General features: G+C 42.5%; 4 gene segments (V, D, J or C); all 4 read left to right on the top strand.

The window, feature by feature from the left end:
* Positions 1-113: 113 nt before the first annotated feature.
* On the top strand, positions 114-5,553 carry LOC116721068 (T cell receptor alpha variable 3-like; the record flags this gene model as incomplete). The annotated part of the segment is given in 3 exon segments: positions 114-245; positions 5,044-5,076; positions 5,174-5,553. Coding segments are annotated over 3 exon segments (426 nt in total), but the record flags the coding sequence as incomplete, so codon positions are not given.
* Positions 1,876-3,004, top strand: LOC116721064 (T cell receptor alpha variable 18-like). The segment is given in 2 exon segments: positions 1,876-2,010; positions 2,138-3,004. Coding segments are annotated over 2 exon segments (432 nt in total).
* Positions 5,554-13,323: 7,770 nt separating the features above from the next.
* Positions 13,324-14,459, top strand: LOC116721058 (T cell receptor alpha variable 18-like). The segment is given in 2 exon segments: positions 13,324-13,513; positions 13,641-14,459. Coding segments are annotated over 2 exon segments (438 nt in total).
* A 2,967-nt stretch (positions 14,460-17,426) lies between these two features.
* On the top strand, positions 17,427-18,110 carry LOC116721074 (T cell receptor alpha variable 12-3-like; the record flags this gene model as incomplete). The annotated part of the segment is given in 2 exon segments: positions 17,427-17,658; positions 17,794-18,110. Coding segments are annotated over 2 exon segments (354 nt in total), but the record flags the coding sequence as incomplete, so codon positions are not given.
* Between the last annotated feature and the right edge of the window lie 2,423 nt (positions 18,111-20,533).

Here is a 20,533-nt window from a genome sequence, read left to right as displayed (position 1 = left end):
AACCTGCTTCTCATTTTGTGTGTTTGGAATAATTTTCTGTTCATTTTAATGCAGTTTGAACTGAGATCAGATTTAATCTTAAGGAAAATTAAACGCATCATATTTCCACCAGAGAGCAGCTGAAGAGGAGGAAGAGGAGGAAGAGGAGGAGCTGATCTGTTCCTGATCTCTAAAGAGACTCAAACTTCCTCCTTCAGTTCAGTTCAACTCTCCAACATTAACTCTGCTCAACATGGACTATTATGGTCTGTCTCTCAGTAGAGGTGAGTTTCAGATCAGGGATTCTAGTTCAGGTCCAGCAGGAGACAACATCTGGGTCTGCAGACGTCGTTCTGACCTCCAGGCTCCTGTTTGTCCTCTAGAAACAACATGGTTCCTGATCCTGGATCAGCAGCATCATCTTCCTCCACTGAGCTGACCATCAGAGAGCTAACCCTGGCAGACACAGCTCTCTGCTACTGCGCTCTGGAAACACAGTGATACAAAGTGGAGAAGAGGCTGTACAAAAACCTGAACACAGATATCTGACTCCTCTTCAAAGAGGAGGGAAGTGGTATTCACAGCTCAGCTTCATATCAGATGATTCTGATCATTCCTGCTTGATCAGAGTCGCTGTGGTTGCAGCTGCTAATCACTGAGGAGCTCAGATACCTCACTCACAGGGGCTGGGGGAATAAAGACACCAACAGAAACGCGACTCTTCCTCATGCAGTCCAGTCAGATTTCTCCTCCTGTAGACCTTCCTCCTGATCATCAGACTCCAACAGTTTGAAAACACTTGTTGGGTCAGAATCTGATAAATATGTGTATGATTAATACCTTAGCATGTGTACATTTACAGTCACTGCTCACTTTTATAGGTAAAACAGTTTCTTTAGTTGTTTACATGGTGCCACTTAAATGTGTTTATTCACCTAAATGTGGTAAAATTCACTGAATCTTCTTCTCCACTAGAACAGCTTCTGGCCAGTTTGCATGTTATGGATTAAATGATTCAGTTCTTCCTCTGTTTCATCTGCTCACTGTGAAAACTGTGAGCAGATAGAAGAGATTTGCTCTTCTTACAGATCTACGTTATGTCTTACTATCATGCATAAGACTGGCGACAGTCACGTAAAGAAAATGAAACTGATCAGCACGACAACCTAGAGAGGAAGCAGAACTGGCGCTACAACCTTTGCTTGGCTTGGTGTCAGCCCTGAGGTGAGCTGGCTGAAGCCCAGCGCTGGACGGTGGAAACCAGTCACTCTGTTCCATTTGCATGGCTTGTAACATTTGATCATGTTTTATACTGAACCAAAACTCATTATTTCTCAAGGTAGTGACAGTGAGGGGTTTTGGTCGGGTTGCTGCTAGACGGACCTGGGTGGTACACAGAGGGGAAGATGGGTGAACTACAGCAGCCACATCCAGATTTAAGTCATTTAGCCGATCCCGACTGGTTCCGACTGGTTCTTCCCTGAAGTCTGTAACGGGAGGCGGTACCAGCTGAATGCTGCATGGGATTCCTGACAGCAGAATGAACTGGTTGATCAGTCTGTGATTCAGCTGCATGAGTCAAGGCTGAAATTTCTTCAAACATCGCTGTCTGCTGCCGGAGAGATGCTCAGAGTGGAAGATGTGGAGTATGAGTTTAGTCTTCATTTGGACTTTTGGACCAGAATGACCGTGATTCAACAAGCAGGATATCTCACTGAAGAATCCGGAGCAATATCCAGTAAAACCAGTAAAACCAGTTCCTCCTGAACATCTGACCACTGCCCAGCTGCTGGAGCCTCGTCTCCTCTCTGGTGAACTCCACCTCTCCTCTCCACCAGGGGGCGCCATGCTCCAGTAGGCGGCGCTCTCCTTGTGCTCTGTGTTCCAGCATTGTGTCAATAAGAAGTGGTGCTGTGAAGAGAACAATAGTCAGACTGAATGTTGAACATCAGCTGCTTCCTCCTGCTGATTTAAACCTTGGTGGACAGATGGAACATTGGCTGTGGATTATTCTGGCTGCTCTTTTCTCTGGTAAGATACAAAGATCAACATGTTTCCTCTACATGGAGTAGAAGTCTTTAAAGCTGCTGATTGTTCTCCTTTAATCAATCATCTTTATTGATCCATCTCTTCCTCTGCATGTTCTGTTCTTCCCCAGAGTGTAAAGGAGACTCAGTGAAGCAGACAGAAGGAGAAGTTGTTGCTGCTGCAGGAGAATCACTGACTCTGAGATGTACCTATGAGACCAGCTATGGAACTGGGACCTTATTCTGGTACAAGCAAGAAGAAACCAGTTCTCCAAAGTACATGTTGAAACGTGTGTCATCAGATGGAGACAATGCTCCCGAGTTTAGCAAAGACAGATTTGATGCAAAGGTCACTAACTCAGACTTTGACCTGAAGATCCAGGATCTCCATCTGTCAGACTCTGCTGTGTACTACTGCGCTCTGCAGCCCACAGTGACAGGAAACACCAGAACCCTGTACAAAAACCTGCAGTTCTCCACAGCAGCCACTAGAGGGCCTCACTCCCTGTTAATCCACTAAAACCTGCAGTACTCCACAGCAGCCACTAGAGGGATGTTTGAAAGTACATTAGACCATTTAAAAACATACATGTTGGTTTTGGCAGGAATTCGTCTTTATGGAAAAAAAGTATTATTAAATGTTTTAATATATAGTTTATTATATTCAAAACATTCTTAATTAAGAATGTTCTCAAAGTTAATTAACTATTGATTAATGGCTAAATAAGGTTTAGTTATTAAAAGTTTGTTCCAGTTTTCTGCTGCATCGTCTTGGAACCAGTGTCAGACTTACATGAACCTAAAGGGTCTGTTGTCTCTGAATATTTCTCAGACTGTTCTTTGAGAAGGAAACATGTAAATTTATGACTGTGAACTTTTTCTGTTTTGCTGTGTGAATGTTCTGTAAATTGTGAGCTGCTGCCAGTCTTGGCCAGGATTCTCTTGTAAAAGATTTTTAATCTCTGTGGGATAAATCAATAATAATCATTATCTTATGATTCTTTCCTGACTGCCTGGCTCGCGTTATAAATCACATTGGTGTAACTGTGAGCTCTACAATGCACAGCGACCCAGAACAGCAGACAGGTGACTTTCTAGAGGACTAAAAGGTCACAGCAGCTCCACACCGACCAGGCACCGGCCCAGGGCAGCCGCCCCACAGAGGTCAGTCACTAGCAAAGCAAAGCAGCCTCCCAACCCAAAGAAGCAGCCTGAGACGCAGCTTGTCTGTCTTTCTGCAGAACTTCCTCCGGGTGATCTGTCCCGCTCCAGATCACCCGAAGACGTCACATCGTGTCCGGGGTCCACATGGACTCTCAGCCCAGATCACCTCGTAAATCCAGTAAACTTTATCTCTGCTCCATAGACCTCTGTTCACCTCTCATCTCCTTCATCAGCAGCTATTAACAAATCCTTTTTCTAAAGAAACCTCAGTGGATTGCTGTTTTAGAAATGCAAAGTGAAACGGATCAGAGATCTGAACCGACAGAGCCTGGATCTGATCTGGGTTTCTACGGCTTGTATTTTATTCAGGAATGTCAGCTTGGAGACAGGATGGAAGTGGAAAATCAAGGCAGAATCAAGATTAAGGTTTCTGTAAGACTGGCTTCACTTCACACATTTTAAAATCACTCAGCAGTTAATTATTCCCAAAACTGACGAACCAATGCAGATTAGAAGCTGAACAAATAAAGATGGTGGGGAAAGGGTCTCATCTTGCCAGTTAATGAGGTCAAATCATTTAATGCAATCAGAACAAAGGACTGAGAGTCTCATCTTCACAGGGAGAGCAGCTTGGGGGCGCTGCACACCTCAAAGGGCAAAGAGGACAGATTACCGCCCCACCTGGTGAGCTAAAGCCGGGGACTGATGGACGCCCCAGGAAACCCTGTGGCTCATGGCTGACCCTACATCTGACCTTAGACCTGACCTTAGACTTGACCCTACATCTGACCCTACATCTTACCCTACATCTGACCTTAGACCTGACCCTACACCTAACCTTAGACCTGACCTTAGACCTGACCCTACATCTGACCTTACATCTGACCTTACAACTGACCTTAGACCTGACCCTACCGCTGACCCTACATCTGACTGTTGGGGTCCAGGACTTGTGTTCTCCTATTCCTCCAGTCCTTTTCTGCAGCTTGTGTGATCTGCATCATGAGGGCGTCAGGCCGCAGGTATGATCCTCTGCAGTTTGTTTCCATCTCATCAGGTGTTCTACTTAAGAACACCTGATGTTCGGTTCAGCTAACCTTCCTGTCCGCTGCTGACCCCGTGGGCCACGCCCCCTCCCCGAGCGGTCTGCTGAATCCCTTCCTCTCCTGAGTACAGCTCTTCACTGGACTCTATTAATTAGAAATCTCTAAATTCTGCTTCCTTTCCTGAGAGTGTTTTGCATGTGGGTTAAACATATTCCAAAAACCAACATCACACTGACCTTCCATGTAGAGAAAACAGGTAATGGGCTTCAGGTAAAACCATGTTGGCCCAGTCCAACATGGTTCTGCCTCCAGGAACCATCCAGAGCTCAGCTTCCTCCTTCTCCTCATTAACCAGAACAGCTAGTCCAATCATTTCCTGTACTGTCTCTGCACTGGTTGGTCTTCAGACTCACACCACAGCAGGTAACTCTGACAGAGCTGTTTCTTCCTGTTAAAAGGAGGGAATGAATAAATTAAGGACTTGATGCAATCCACTGGATTACTGCATACAGAAAACCTTTTAATCAATTTGAATAAACTGAGCTTAATGCACTGATTTAGAATTTGTATTGATGATTCAGTTGAATTGACTGCAGATTTCTCAATACAAACTTTATATTTATGTTTTATAACAGTTTCATTTATTTCCATCAGAAAGCAGCTGAAGCTGAAAGTATGTTAGCCAGGAGGAAGAGGAGGAGGAGGAAGAGGAGCTGAGAGCTTCAGGGAGGAGCTGATCTGTTCCTGATCTCTAAAGAGACTCAAACTTCCTCCTTCAGTTCAGTTCAACTCTCCAACATTAACTCTGCTCAACATGGACTATTATGGTCTGTCTCTGCTCATCATCTCTCTGCTAACAGGTCACACTGTCTCTGTTTTTCAAAAACACATTTTCAAAGTTTTATTAATGTGAATTTATTTCCAGAAACTGAAACTAACAGATTTCTTTTCTTCTAGGAGTCAGATGCCAACAACTCACTGCGCTTCAGAAAGAAGAGTTCGCTGTAGAAAGCAGCAAAGTTACTCTGTCCTACACTTACTCCAAAACAGCCACTGGAAGTGATTATTTCTTCTGGTATCGACAATATCCTGGAAAACCTCCAGAGTTCCTGATCTCCCATTTAGGAACAGGAGCTAAACTCCAGGATCCGGTTCCTGGTTTCTCCTTCAACATGAATGCTGATAAAACCCAGATGGATCTGCTGATCTCCTCTGCTGCAGTGACAGACTCTGCTGTGTACTACTGCGCTGTGAGGCCCACAGTGACAGGAAACACCAGAACCCTGTACAAAAACCTGCAGTACTGTACAGCAGCCACTAGAGGGCCTCACTCCCTGTTAAACCACTAAAACCTGCAGTACTCCACAGTAGCCACTAGAGGGCCTCACTCCCTGTTAAACCACTAAAACCTGCAGTTCTCCACAGCAGCCACTAGAGGGCCTCACTCCCTGTTAAACCACTAAAACCTGCAGTTCTCCACAGCAGCCACTAGAGGGCCTCACTCACTGCTCGGTTTTCACAGAGGAAAATGAAACAATCCTAGTATTTGGTACATCATTGAACTAACATAAAACACACACACACAGAAACTAGATTATTCAGTCTGATTCTTTTCAAAGGGTGACTTTGAAAATCAATCAATAATATCAAATTTTATTTTTATAGCATATTTCGGCAACAAGGCATTTCAAAGTGCTTTATATCATAAAAATACAAAGTCATGCAGCATAGAATCAACAATCAAAACGTCACACCAAGTTATGTGCCATCGTTAAATTCTTAATTGATTCTGCTTCAAGCTCTAAACATTTAATCTAGATGAGTCAGTGTTTCAGCTGTTTTGTAGTTTTCTGAAAGTTTGTTCCAGTTTTGTGATGCATAGATGCTGAAAGCTGCTTCTCCTCATTTGGTTCTGGGGATGCAGAGCAGAACCAGAACCAGAACCAGAAGACCTAAGAGGTTCTGGGAGGTTGATACATGAGCAGCAGATCTTTAATGTATTGTGGTGCTAAACCGTTCAGTGATTTATAAACTACCAGCAATATTTTACAGTCTATTCTCTGAGCTTCAGGGAGCCAGTGGAGGGACTGTAGAACAGGGATGATTCGGATATTAAAGAAACTTTTGATATTATCACAATGACATTTCAGGTTTAATTACATGTATTTCTATTCACCAATAAGTCATTTGGAATCAATTACACATTCATTTCAACTGATCCAAGTAACAAATATTGCAGTAATCATTATTCAAGATCATTATTCAAGTTAGCTTAAAAAGTTTTTATCCTGCAGAAAAAAATATGTCACTTGCATCCATGATCCTGTTTTTCAATCATGTTCCAAAACTCATGATTACAGATGAACCAGAACCAGAAGCAGCTTTCAGCATCTATGCACCACAAATTTGGAACAAACTTCCAGAAAACTGTAAAACAGCTGAAACACTGACTTCTTTTAAATCTCGACTAAAAACCCACCTGTTTAGGATTGTATTTGAAATGTAATCAATTACAAATTTATTGATGGAACTTGACTTAATGCTGTGTTTTGATTATTGATTCTATGTTGCTTTGTGTTTCTGTGTTTGTAATGATGTAACGCACTTTGAAATGCCTTGCTGCTGAAATGTGCTATACAAATAAAATTTGATTGATTGATTGATAATTGTTTGAACATAGATAGAAAGAGTCGCATTTTGGCTCAGCTCTCTCTTCACCACAACAGACCGGTACAGCGCCCGCTTCACTGCAGACGCTGAGCCAATCCACCTGTCGATCTCACCTTCCATTTTTCCATCATTCATGAACCCAGAGATACTTCAACTCCTCCCCTTGGGGCAGGGCATCCCCCCGACCCAGAGACGGCACTCTACCTTTTTCTGGTTCAAGGTCCTCCTACTTGACAACACTCATCCTCATCCCGGCTGCTTCGCATCCGGTTGTGAATCGCTCCAGTAAAAGCGGTAGATCACAACCTAACGAAGCCAATATGAAAACATCATCTACAAAAGGCATAGTGGCGATCCTGAGGCCACCAAAATAAATCCACTTTATCTGCACCTAGAATCCATTACAAAGGGCGATCTTGGTGGCATTCAACTCTCACCAGAAACGAGCCCGACTTCCTTCCTGCAAAGCGTACCAGACTGACAGCAGCCAAACAGGGAACTAACAGCCCGTATCAAAGGCCTGGTACGCCGTTCTCCAAGAGTAACCCCCACAGGACTCCAAGTGACACGGTCTCCAAGTCCTCTCCAAGTCCACATGTAGACTGGTTTGGCGAACTCCCAGAACCCCTAGGCCCCTGCTGTGGATATAGAGCTGGTCCAGTGTCCAACGATCAGAACCAGATCCAACGTCTCCAGGCTCTTCTTCCTCAGTGGAAGACGCGTTGGTGGGATTGAGGAGGCCCTTGAAGTATTCTGCTCACATAAGTTCCAACTCGGGGTCATCAGAACACCATTTCCACTGGAAACTGTATTGGTGGTGTACTGCTCTGCCTCCACTCCATGATGCCGGACTGAGGACCAGAAATGCCTCCAAGCTGTACAGAAGTCTTTCTCCATGGACTCTCCAAATTCCCATGCCGTATTTCTGCCTCAGCAACCACCCAAGCTGCATACCACTAGGACCGCTGGTGCCCATCAGCTGCTTCTGGGGTCCCACAGGCCAACAAGGTCTGATGAGACTCCTTCTTCAGCCTGACAGCATCCCTCACTACCGGCGTTCACCAGCAGGTTCCCAGGTTGCTGTTGGGTCAGGCACAGATAACCTTGCGGCCACACCTGCAGTCAGCTGCCTTAACGATGGAGGCATGGAACATGTCCGACTCTGACTCAGTGTTCCCCATCTCCCCTGGGATTTGCTCAATTGGGGGCAGTAATCAAAGGAAACATTTCTTTAAATGATTTGACTGGGACGGGGTCCAACATGCAAGTCGGAGTTTGGATGAATATAATATTTTTGATAACTTACTGACTGATAAACAGTCCAATCACACATCAGGTTCTATAGTTGCATTCATCCTCTCTTACTGAGGATGAAGTAATCATGTTTGGAAGGACAACGACAGTTTTAATAGAATCAGTTTTATTAATGAGAAACTTATAAAGTCACCACTGCTGAGTCAGTTACTTTGCAGTGAGACAGAAAAACTCTCGCCTCCCAGGTTTTCTTGTAACTCCATGTGACTGTGCAAAAAAGATCTTGATTTCATCAAAAAAGCAAAAAAAGGATTAATTCAAGGAGGCTGAATACTGTGAGTCAATACAATCCCCTAAATAATCTGTTCTTTGGTCAGCTGAAGCTGTGAGTCTGTTAGCCAGGAGGAAGAGGAGGAAGAGGAGGAAGAGGAGGAGCTGATCTGTCCCTGATCTCTAAAGAGACTCAAACTTCCTCCTTCAGCTCAGCTCAACTCTCCAACATTAACTCTGCTCAACATGCTGTCTCTGCTCACATCTGGATTCACTCTGCTGGTTCTGATCACTGGATCAGGTTGGTTGGAGTCTTTCAGAGAATAATCTGATCCTTCTTGTTCTTCACTTATATCAGTTTTTCTTCCTTCAGGTGTAAACTGTCAACAACTCACTGCAGCGAAGACTGAGGAGTTCAGTTCAGAGGGCAGCTCTGTTACTCTGACCTGTACTTACACCAAAGATTCAGCTAATTATTTATTCTGGTATCGACAAAATCCAGGAGAACCTCCAGAGTTCCTGAGGTCTCACTCACCTTCAGGTGGATCAGAACATCTGGACAGGATGACATTTAAAGGAAGCAAAGAAGAAATGTCCATGAAGATCTCCTCTGCTGCAGTGACAGACTCTGCTGTGTACTACTGCGCTGTGCAGCCCACAGTGACAGGAAACACCAGAACCCTGTACAAAAACCTGCAGTACTCCACAGCAGCCACTAGAGGGCCTCACTCCCTGCTCTGCTTCTATGGTTTGTTAGGTTTCAGTCTGATTGTTTATGAGGCAATAAAAAAACTGAACAGAGAGAAAACAATCCCTCTGATAAGTCGGTCTAATTGGATGACATTTGCATAACTATTTCTAAGAAATATTTTCATTATTGATCACTGTATCAGCTACATATTTTATAACCAGCAGTGTTTTATTAATGGCAGCCAAGATGCTATAAAGTTGCTGCTGGATACCTGCATGGCATCTCCATCTGGACCTCAGAGAACAGAAAGACTCTGGCTCTTTCCATGCTACCAGCTCTCAGTGCTTTGGTACCAAAACCCATCCTGGGGATTGGTTGGACCACCAAGTCTGGCACATCGGACTCCTGCCAGTACCAGCTATTAAGAGCTGCCATGGACAGACAGCTTTCTTTTACATGCTATTTAAAGCCTGGAAAGAAATCTAACAGCTAAAAGCTTTTCAAATGTAAGGACTTTTTAAAAAGTCCTGTTTGTTATCTGATGGATAAACATTAGAATTAAGTAGGAACATGTTTATTATCCCAGACCCCAGACAGGACTCCTACCTGGACTCTGGCAGTCACACCTGACTGCAGCTTACCAACATGCTGACAATATTTTAGTAGTTTATCACAAAGGCGTAACTTCCTGAAGGTCTGGTGTGGACATGTCCCCACCAACTCTGGCCTGATGGGGACAGTCCCACCAATATTTCCTGCCCCTTTTGTCTTTATGTTTCTCTTGACTTATTTCCTGATGCACTTGAAAAATCTGTGCTCCGCGCTCCCGGGGCTGTTGTTTATTGGTTGCCATGGCAACGAGTCTGCGTGTGACGTTTAGCTGACAGACTGAGAAAAAACCCTAACCCTATCACCAAGTGAAAGACATTATATAGATTAATTAGATGTTTTAACATATTTATATTTCGTAGTATGTTTAATAGCTGCTAAAAGGTTATTTTGGAAAAGTACTATTAAACTGACAACCTGATCAGGATGTATGTCCTAATTTTTGAATAAGACTGTACGGCATTCACATGTAAGTTTTGGTTTTATTCTTAGCACTAAAAAAGAAAAGACCTTTCAGTCACTGTGGGTGCATCAGCCCCCCGGCTCCTCCTCGTCCCCACCGACTGCAACACAAAGTTTGTCGGGATCTGTGTTTTCTTTGTGTTTATTTTGAGTTTTCTGTGTCCCTGAGTCTCTGTGCCTTCCTGTCTCCCCTTGATCATTCCCAGGTGTGTCTCGTTTCTGTGTATTTAATGCCACCTGTGTGTCTGCGTCCTCGTCGGGTCCTTGTCTTGCAGTCGTTTGTGCGTGTCGTATGCACCGTTTTGTTTGCTGTCCATTCTAATAACCAGTTGCTGCCGGCGTTGAGCCCTGGCTTCTGCTCAGTCGTGCTGCCTGGTGTTTTGGATTTTGTGCTTTCACCATTAAACTGTCATCATACATCTTACCTGGGTCTCAAGCGTCTGCCTCACCACCACCTCACACCAACTCGTGACAAGTTACACTCTTGGTTTATCATGAGTTAATTGCTGGGAGAACAGAGTCTCTCTCCAGGGAAATATCAAACAGCCAACATTTAAACCATGAGGCTGTTTGTGAACAAGCAGCAGATCACTTTTTAAATGATGACGAAGGCCATATGCTGAGCTGAGGATGCTGCCTGGACCCCATGAAGAGATGCAGAGACTGTAGATCTTTGGGAAACTCTGGACTGGCTTTGTTTCCTCCAGATTGTGCTCCGGTCTGTAAAATGGGCTTGTGTTTAATAAAAATGTTCTTTTTATTCATCTTAGCCTTCCTGTAGGTTTTTCACTTCCACATCTCACAGAGGGATGTTACAGACAAATCCATATCCACTCTTTGTAAGAATCTAGTTGACCTAAAATTAAACAAATTAGTATGACGTTTTGCCCTTAATAGTTCTGATAAGTTAGAAAATGGGAAAAAATCATGTTCAGCAGCAATAAGTTAGAAAATGTCAAGGATTGGATAATCTGCCAATTTAGCACGTAAGTGTGTGTTTATGTGTGTGTGTGTGTGTGTCAGTGTTGTATAAAGTACTGAAATCTCAGAGTCAAGTAAAAGTACAAGTACCTCTCCAAAATATGACTTTGGTAAAAGTCCAAGTCACTGACTGAAATGTTACTTGAGTAAAAGTCTTAAAGTATTTGAAACTTCTTGTACTTAAGTATGGAAATTACTGTAAAAATGGATGTACTCAAGTAATGTAATGAAAAGTACAAGTAAAAAGTAAAACAAAGCAAATGCAGTTTGAATGACATTTTTTATATTTTGGTAAACTTGTCAAATACACTTAAAATAATGTACCCAACCAAGTGCAGGCAAAAATAAACCTGCTAATAGATATACCTGCAGGCATCATTTAGTTAAGAAAATTAGGTGCTTTACCTATAGCACAAGGTTAACTTAACCTGCTTTACAACTGAACCAGCTTCTTAGTATACCCTCCAGGACAGAAAATACAAAGTTTTTGTAAACCTTAAGTTTTCCCTTCAAGTAAGGTCAGTGCTGAAAATGAGAAAAATAAATAGTACAGAAAATGCGGCCAACATGAAGAAAAAGAGCTGTTACGATTACTCTACTTCACAAATCAGTGAATCAGTCAATGCTACAGTCAGTAGGTGGTGCACACAACTGGTCATTATGCAAAAGAAAAAAAGAATTGGGAGGGAAATGCAGCTTATTGGCATCTGTAAACCTGGTTTTGAACTTGCATGCCTTTCCTATATTCGTTAAATTGAGTCTAAATTGCTATCGCTATGGCTTCTGTCCCCCTTGAACAGAGGAGTCTAGGTAGCCTGCTACAGTCAACATTAGGCCTAAGCTAAATACACCACGTATGGAACTGAAACAATGCCAAACAAAGTTCATTTATGGTCAAGATTTCACAATACAGTAGTGTCTAGTGACCAAGCTATAGTTACTGAAACAGGAGGATTATAACCATTTCATAAGACGTTACCTCGATGTGTTTCTTCAAGTTGGACGGGGAGTTTTTGTAAGATAGAATTTCCATGTGACTGCTACTGATTGCGAGACTTGCTTTGTGTTTAATGGGAGAAGCGAAACAGGTGTATCCTAATTAAAAGTAAAGAAATCAAGAAATGGCAAAAAATGTGGAATGAAGATAAGAAAGGAAGAAGATTATATGAAGTACAAAAGTCAGTTTGAATTCGAAGCATTAATGAATGAAACAGAAGAGAAGAAATAATAATTAGTAGATTAAGAGTAGGTCATACCTACTTAAATGACATGCTTTATAAAATAGGGAGGAAAAATAATGATAAATGTGAGAGATGTGGATAGAAAGAAAATGTAGAACACATCTTGATCAAATGTAAGTCAAATGAACTCGAAAGGGAAGAATTAAAGAGAATAGTTAGAAATATGGGGCATGAATGGAATCTTAAAGGTATATTAGGAAATGAAGGAAACATAACAGATATTCACAAATTAAGGAAAGCATTGTTTATTTATCTTAAGAATACAAAATTAAAAAGTAGAATTTAATAGATATGAAGTAATGCTTCTACACACTAATGTACAGTAGGTGGCGGTATGCACCTTAAAGTTGCTTGTGATCCGCCATAATAGAAAAGAAGAAGAAGAAGGTGTATCCTATTGGTGGTGATGAACAAGCCCAGGCAAGCAGGCTACCGACTTTGTTCGGTAGCCTGCTTGCTACTTGCTAATCAGTAGGTGGGGTCAAAACACTTGCGTTTCTCTCTCTTGCTTTTTTGTAACGAGTAACTAAACCACACATTGAAAATGTATCGGAGAAAAAGTACGCAATTAAGTTCGGAAATATAGTGAAGTAAAAGTGAAAGTCATCAAAAATTTTCATACTCCAGGAAAGTATGAAGTACTCCAAAATATACTTAAGTAAAGTAGTGAAGTATTTTTACTTCGTTACTATACAACACTGGTGTGTGTGTGTGTGTGTGTGTGTGTGTGCCGGTTTAGCTATCATTATGAGGACTTAATCTTGACAAACGACTAACATTGTGTGGACATTTATAGCTGTGAGGACATTTTGCCATGTCCACTCAATAAAAACACAATTTTTGAGTTAGGCGTTGGGAATAAGGTGGGAATGAAATGGTTCAGGGGAAATATCAAGATTAGTTATAGAAATTAATGGGAATGTGTGTTAGTGTGTGAGGGCGGAGTTCAACAAAGGCGGTGCTTCCTCAGGGCAGCATGCACACTGGAGCCGCTGCTGGCTGTGAAGAGAACAATAGTCAGACTGAATGTTGAACATCAGCTGCTTCCTCCTGCTGATTTAAACCTTGGTGGACAGATGGAACATTGGCTGTGGATTATTCTGGCTGCTCTTTTCTCTGGTAAGATACAAAGATCAACATGTTTCCTCTACATGGAGTAGAAGTCTTTAAAGCTGCTGATTGTTCTCCTTTAATCAATCATCTTTATTGATCCATCTCTTCCTCTGCATGTTCTGTTCTTCCCCAGAGTGTAAAGGAGACTCAGTGAAGCAGACAGAAGGAGAAGTTGTTGCTGCTGCAGGAGAATCACTGACTCTGAGATGTACTTATGAGACCAGTGATACATATCCATATCTGTTCTGGTACAAACAAGAAGAAAACAGTTTCCCAAAGTACATGCTGAAGCGTTACTCCACAACTTCAGAGAATTCTCCAGAGTTCAGTGAAGACAGATTTGATGCTGATCTCAACACCAAGGCAAAAGAGAAATCAGTCAATCTGAAGATCCAGGATCTCCGTCTGTCAGACTCTGCTGTGTACTACTGCGCTCTGCGGCCCACAGTGACAGGAAACACCAGAACCCTGTACAAAAACCTGCAGTACTCCACAGCAGCCACTAGAGGGCCTCACATCCTTCTCTAGTTCTTTAAATTCCTAGGATTGAGTCTGGTTCTGGTTCTGGGTCAGTCTCTGGCTGGTTTCCTTTAGCAGCATTTCCTTTGTGCTGATTGGTCCGTGTGTTTATCTCTACCTGTTTCTAAGCATTCAGACCTGAGACTGTTCAGTTTCAGCAGCTGGGTTGTTCATCAGACGCTCTGCCAGGAAGCAGCAGCTCTTGGTTCATCAGGATCGTCTGATTCCTGCTGCTGAAATGCTTCTCCAGTAGTTTCCTTTCACTGCGGCTACACCAGGGGTCGGCAACCTTTTCTACTCAAAGAGTCATTTGGGACCGCCTCCCAATAAAAAGAAAGCACTTGGAGCCACAACCCATTTTGACGTCATATATATAAAACCTATATGCTATGTACAAAAATCGATACTATGTTGCGTTTATGAAATCAACGAACTGCTGCAGAGAACACAACATTTTATTTCTGCATGTAACAAAACGCATTTTACACTTTGTTGATGCTCAATTTCAAACAAAATACCCTCTGTCTATTTGGGTCTTTGTATTTAAGAAATAAAAATCGAAACTTACCCAACCTGCACTGAAGGAAACATAGAAACAGAATGCAGTCACCTGTCCTCCTCTTATTCAGGAGATAAAAATCAAAACATATCCAAATATTATCCACCGGTACTGAACCAACCAAGCAAACCAAAAAATGCGCAGTCTGCTTCTGTGTCCCGTAGTACGGAGCCCCTTAACACTGGGAGTACCAGGGTTTCTCCCCTGAAGTCCCGAAAGAGGGTCAACAGACCTGAGTCCAAACTGACGATTCTGATGGCTCAAATTAGCATCCCTTCTTCAATTGTAAACGTGGCCATTGACCGTCAGGCCAGAAAGGAGGAGTGGAAAATCATGCAAAACTGGTTATATGATGCTAGCTAAAATCCTTCAGGTCAGTCGACCCGTCTCTGGGCTCCAAAGGTAGAAATGTTAAAATAGGACCCTTCTCTGGTACTCACTTAACACATGGGAATTTTTTTCTTTTGCGTTCCCTCGCAATACTGTACTGGTCAGTTATGCAGCATAATTGAACACTGTAGCCTTTCTTACGGTGGGCGCCGTACTTTATGCTTTAATATAAGGTTATGTGAGGTTCTTCCATAATAATAATAATAATAAACAAGTTTTCACTGAGGCTCTGTAAGAGCCATATGAATGAAATAAGTAATTATTGATATGACAGGAGCAGGAGGCTTTGACACTAAGGTGTGTCGATGTGGGAGTGACGTCACCAGGTATGAATGGGAAGGTTACTGACCTGCTGGCTTTGTGTGTATGAGGAAGCGGTGAGCGGGGCGGTCAGTCCTGGCAAAGTTTGGAGCCTGATCATCAAAATGGAATAAATCGATAATTGTGACAGAACAAAGAAAGAAGAGGTTTGGAGTTGATTGATAAACGGACAGATGAGATTCCCCGAGTTAACCCAGTGCGGCCCTTTACCATCATTAGTTTGTCGTGTTTTTAATAATAAAAACTTGTTAATAGTAAAAACTGTTTGGTGCAAAACACTGATTGAAAATCGATTTATTTTTTCCTGCATGTTTATGTCTGTTAAGGCTAAGATGGAACTGAAAGCAGCTCTTTAAACCATTCAGACTAGAACAACAGAGACACAATCAAAACTGTCAGATGATTTATTACCCGCGATAATAACTCAGAAATAGTCCAAATTATAATGTATTTCTATTTCTTTCCTACTTACGGAAAGTTTCTGTTTATATCGTAGGTTTGTGGCGCCTTTCTATCCTAAAGAAAGATATAAAACTTCAGATATTTCACTAAAAGATTCTAACATTCATGGAAAAACCTCACATAACCTTATATTAAAGCAGAAAGTACGGCGCCCACCGTAAGAAAGGCTACAGTGTTAAATTATGCTGCATAACTGACCAGTACAGTTTTATGAACGCAAAAGAAAATAATCCCCATGTCCCCTAGGGGGCGCCGTACGCTTCAGCATCAGCTCAGAAACAACCTTTTTTCTCTCCTCTCCCTCGGGATATTTTTTAGTGTTTGCTCTTGAAATGTCTTTCAACATTTGACTTCTTGTTGTTTGCCAGTCTGTCGCCACATATTAAGCAGAAGGTGAACCAGTTTCATCAGCGGTGAAAGCAAAATGATCTGTCCACGTAGCATTAAATGTTCTGCCATCTTCAGAATGTTTCCTTTTCTTGGATTTATTCATGATGTATCTTCCAGGCAAGGGTCAAAAGGTCAATAAATCAGTGAGCTAAAAAAACGCGGTCTGCCAGACGTGTGGGGTTCGCCAGGAAAGCCTGTCGCACATCGGCGGACATGACGTATATTTTGGGTGCTAAAAATGTTCAAAACTTTTGTTTTAATGTTACAAGTTTACCATAATCTTCAGATTTAGAAATTTTTTTTAAAATGATTTTAATTTATAATTTTTTAATGATTTAATTTTAATAAAATATTCTATTTCCCAAAGTCACTGGGAGCCACAACAGAAGGATGAAAGAGCCACACGTGGCTCCGGAGCCACTGGTTGCCGACCCCTGGACTAGACCTGAAGCAACCAGAACAAAACATTTGCTGTTTCAAGCAACATATTTACTGTTCTAACTTGGTTTTCTAGCATAGATTGAACACGTTATATAATCCTACAATCTTACTAGATCTTTATATCTAATCATTTTAGGCCTGAAGAAAAACTAAAACAGATTCACTCCTGTAGTAAATCTGGATGGTAGAAGGAGAAAAACCTCAAACCCTCCAACTGACCTGATCCTACAGGACAGACACACTGACCAGAACCGGACCAGAACCAGAACCAGACCAGAACCGGACCAGAACCAGAACCAGAACCAGACCAAAACCAGACCAGAACCGACCGGATCAGAACCAGAACCAGAACCAGACCAGAACCGGACCAGAACCAGAACCAGAACCAGACCAAAACCAGACCAGAACCAGAACCAGACCAGAACCAGAACCAGACCAGAACCAGAACCAGAACCAGGTCCAGAAGCAAGACAAACTGGAACATGTCGGCTGGTTTGTGGGTCGTCCAGCAGGTTGGACCATAATTTGGTGACCCTTCAGAAACTCAGCCTGGTGGTGGCAGCAGCATGATGTGGGACTGTTGCCATCGTTTCACCTCTGCAGTCGCCTGAGAATTTCTGACCATCTTCATCCCAGTATGACCACAGTGGACTCATCTGGTGGATATTTCACACTAAGTCATCTGATCTCAAACTGGTTCCTAAACTGGGAGGATCACCAGTTAACTGGATCTTAGAGCATCAGAGCCGCTGAAACCTCATCACCATAATCAGTCTCAGTAGTTTCTGGTTGGCTGCAGCACCGACTCACTAACTTTAGCTGGTTTCTCAGTCAGAAATCACCTCACTGGCTGAACCTCACCTTCAGCAGCAACCAGTTTCTCTCTGGCTCCTCCCACCACTGCTGAGCTCAGCCAATGAGAAGGCTCGTCTCTAACAGCAGCTTGATGATGATGATGAAGGTCTGTTAGTCTTCCTTCTGCTGCAGTGGATCATCTCTGTAGATCTGCTGTCTGTCCTGAACTCCTGGAACATGTTGCTGTACCTCCTGCTCTTCTCTCTCTACATCGGTGAGTATCAGAACAGAGAGAAGCTCTGATGGTCTCTCTGAATCTCACTGCGACCACATGTGGATGGAAGAGCCTCTGAGTCTCCTGATGCCTGAATCTGCTGCAGACTGACTGACATGAACCTTCATTTTACAGCCATGGGCTCCATGAACACCGTCACACAGGAGCAGAGGGAACACGTCGCTTCAGAGGGAAGCCCCACCAGTTTGAGCTGCGGATATACTGGTTCTATCTATAATGTCCAGTGGTACCGACAGCAGCACGGATCCAGACCAGAGTTCCTGCTCCACATCACAGAGTCGGGATCGATCCATCCAACTCGCTCCGATTTCTCAGCTCACATCGATAAAACTCAGAAACGAGGAACTCTGCTGATCTCCTCTGCTGCAGTGTCAGACTCTGCTGTGTACTACTGCGCTGTGGCGCCCACAGTGACAGGAAACACCAGAACCCTGTACAAAAACCTGCAGTACTCCACAGCAGCCACTAGGCGGCCACTAGAGGAGGAGTTCTTCACCGTTTTGACCTCTGGGCCCGTTTATATATTTACTATCTATTGTTTTACCAACCGACTTGACTTTTGTTCAATGTAAAAATCAAATTCAAGTATGGTTTTCCAAGCAAGAATATTAAATATAATTGCCTCTTAAGGTGATACTCATAATAAATTTATTTATCATCTTCTCATAAAACAACTTTCTGAACAGGCCATGGAACGGATCAAACTGCACCAAGAGTAAAATTAAAGGCTCATGTTTGGCCTCTGATACCGCGGCGTATAGAAGCTGAAAGATTAAAAAAGGAAGAAAATATTTCTGCCAAAGAATTCTCACATTTTGAGATTACTCTTAGAAAAGTTGTAGAAAAAACACATTTCTGTGAGGATTTGGTTGTTCTGTGTGTTAATTGAGGTTTCTGTGTCAGTTGAGTCTCTGTGTTGTCTCGTCTACCCCTCATTGATCCCAGCTGTCTTCTTTCCTCGTCTTTACTGTCAGCTAATGTCATCGTCTCTAGATGTGTTACTGCTCTTGCTACCAGTCCTGAGCTCCAAGCCTTCTGCTCACCTGTGCTGCCTGGATTGTGTTTTTCTTCATTAAAACCATCAACATTATTCAACAACTTGGGTCCTCTGCTTCCATCCTCACCACTACAACTTCAAACCATGACAATTTCTGAGTTTGAAGACAAAAAGTTTTGACTTTTGAAACTCAGAAAATGTCCAAAGTTTCTGAAATTTACAAAAATTTATGAAAATGTTTGACTTTCACATTAACATATTTTTTTCTAGAAACGTTCTGAGATTTTTGGTGGAAATGAATTCCTTTTATGTCTTGTCTGTTATTACGCAATAGCCAGCCCCACCCACTCCTCACAACTTCTCCTGGCTGACTACTGACCAGTTCTCTGTCTAACAGGTCCGGAAAATCTCTGAGACCTGGGTATTACCCTAAAAGTACTCTATAAGAGATAATCTGTTCAAACTGGTGGCGAAAGCGATTCGTCTAGCTCTAACTACCTCCGATCCAGAAGTTACAACCCTTTACAGTTAAGAAACAATCAGCTGAGTAGCCCTCGCAGCTGCATAATTCCAATAACCACTTCTGTTAACGGTAGCTCGCTTTCTAAAATATAACTCGCTCTTGGAACCGGCTAGATTAAGTTTAGTGACTTGGATATAAGTCCCAGGGTCATTATTTACACTCACCAAAGGAAATTATGAAGCCTCCTATTTCCTGGAATCATGTACATTAGTTTTACCTCAATTAAAAGAACTGAAAAATGATCAAATGACTCAATTAATTCCAATGTCCACCAACCTCATTAGAATTTTATGGTATAAATTTATTAAGCAAGCTTAAGCAGGGATATGTGACATACAAATCAATAATCAATCGTATATAATTCAAGAGCAGTATAATAAAATCCACATGTATAACCATACTATCCTGTCTCTTTTCTCTAACCTATGTCGCAAATTCTGAGATCGAATTTTTAGGGAGCAGGTTCAACTCACACCCAGTTGTTAATGGATCTTTAGCAACAGGAACATCCAGAAGTCTTGGTCAGAGTCTCTGTCCTTATATGGAAAAATCCTCCTTAGAATAGATGCGAAGTAGAACGGGTCCAAACTCTTTGAAAACCCAGCTCTTTATCCCTCCGGGACCTTCGTCTTTTCTCCAAGTCTGTTGCAATATATTCGGGTTGAGGCATGACCGACGGTCGAATCAGAAACCAGGGCTTGGACGTCCGGAACTTGTCCCTTCTTGGCGGCGCGGAGTCTCAAGTCTCCCGTGGTTCCAGGGTGCGGTCCGTTGCTGTTTCTGCTTCCCCGTGTCGACTCCTCTCCAGCGCCGCGGACAAAGAACCGTTGCTTTCTTATTTCAGCCCTCTTTTATACTTTTCTCCACTGTGTGTGTGTGTGTGTGTGGAGAGTTTGGTCTGCGTGACTTCCTGAACATCTGCTGCTTCTCTGGTGGAAAGTCCCGGCCCCCATCCTGTTTGCTGAGTCCAGTAAAAAGTTCCTCCTTTTTCCAACTTGCGACATTTCCTGTCAGCCGGGCCTCACCCATCCTGCTGACTGTACTGTTCCACTTCCTTCTTTTCTATCACTCCCTTCATTATCTATTGTTAAAATCATTTAAATCAACTGTAAATCATTCAAATCATCTCAGCCTGTTATACACTAAAAATTAATCACTTCTCTTTCAGATTATATTGTTGTTACCATTACAGATCATTATTCATACATTTCAGAATCATTTAGTGATTACTTATACACATACACATATTAGGGATTGTACTCATACATGTTCAACTTAATCATTATTTATACACATACACATATTAGGGATTGTACTCATACATGTTCAACTTA

Source organism: Xiphophorus hellerii, chromosome 6 (genome assembly GCF_003331165.1).
Source record: "Xiphophorus hellerii strain 12219 chromosome 6, Xiphophorus_hellerii-4.1, whole genome shotgun sequence".
Classification (NCBI taxonomy): Eukaryota; Metazoa; Chordata; class Actinopteri; order Cyprinodontiformes; family Poeciliidae; genus Xiphophorus; species Xiphophorus hellerii.
The sequence above is the reverse complement of the archived record's forward strand: the minus strand, read 5'-3'. Positions and strand labels throughout refer to the sequence as shown.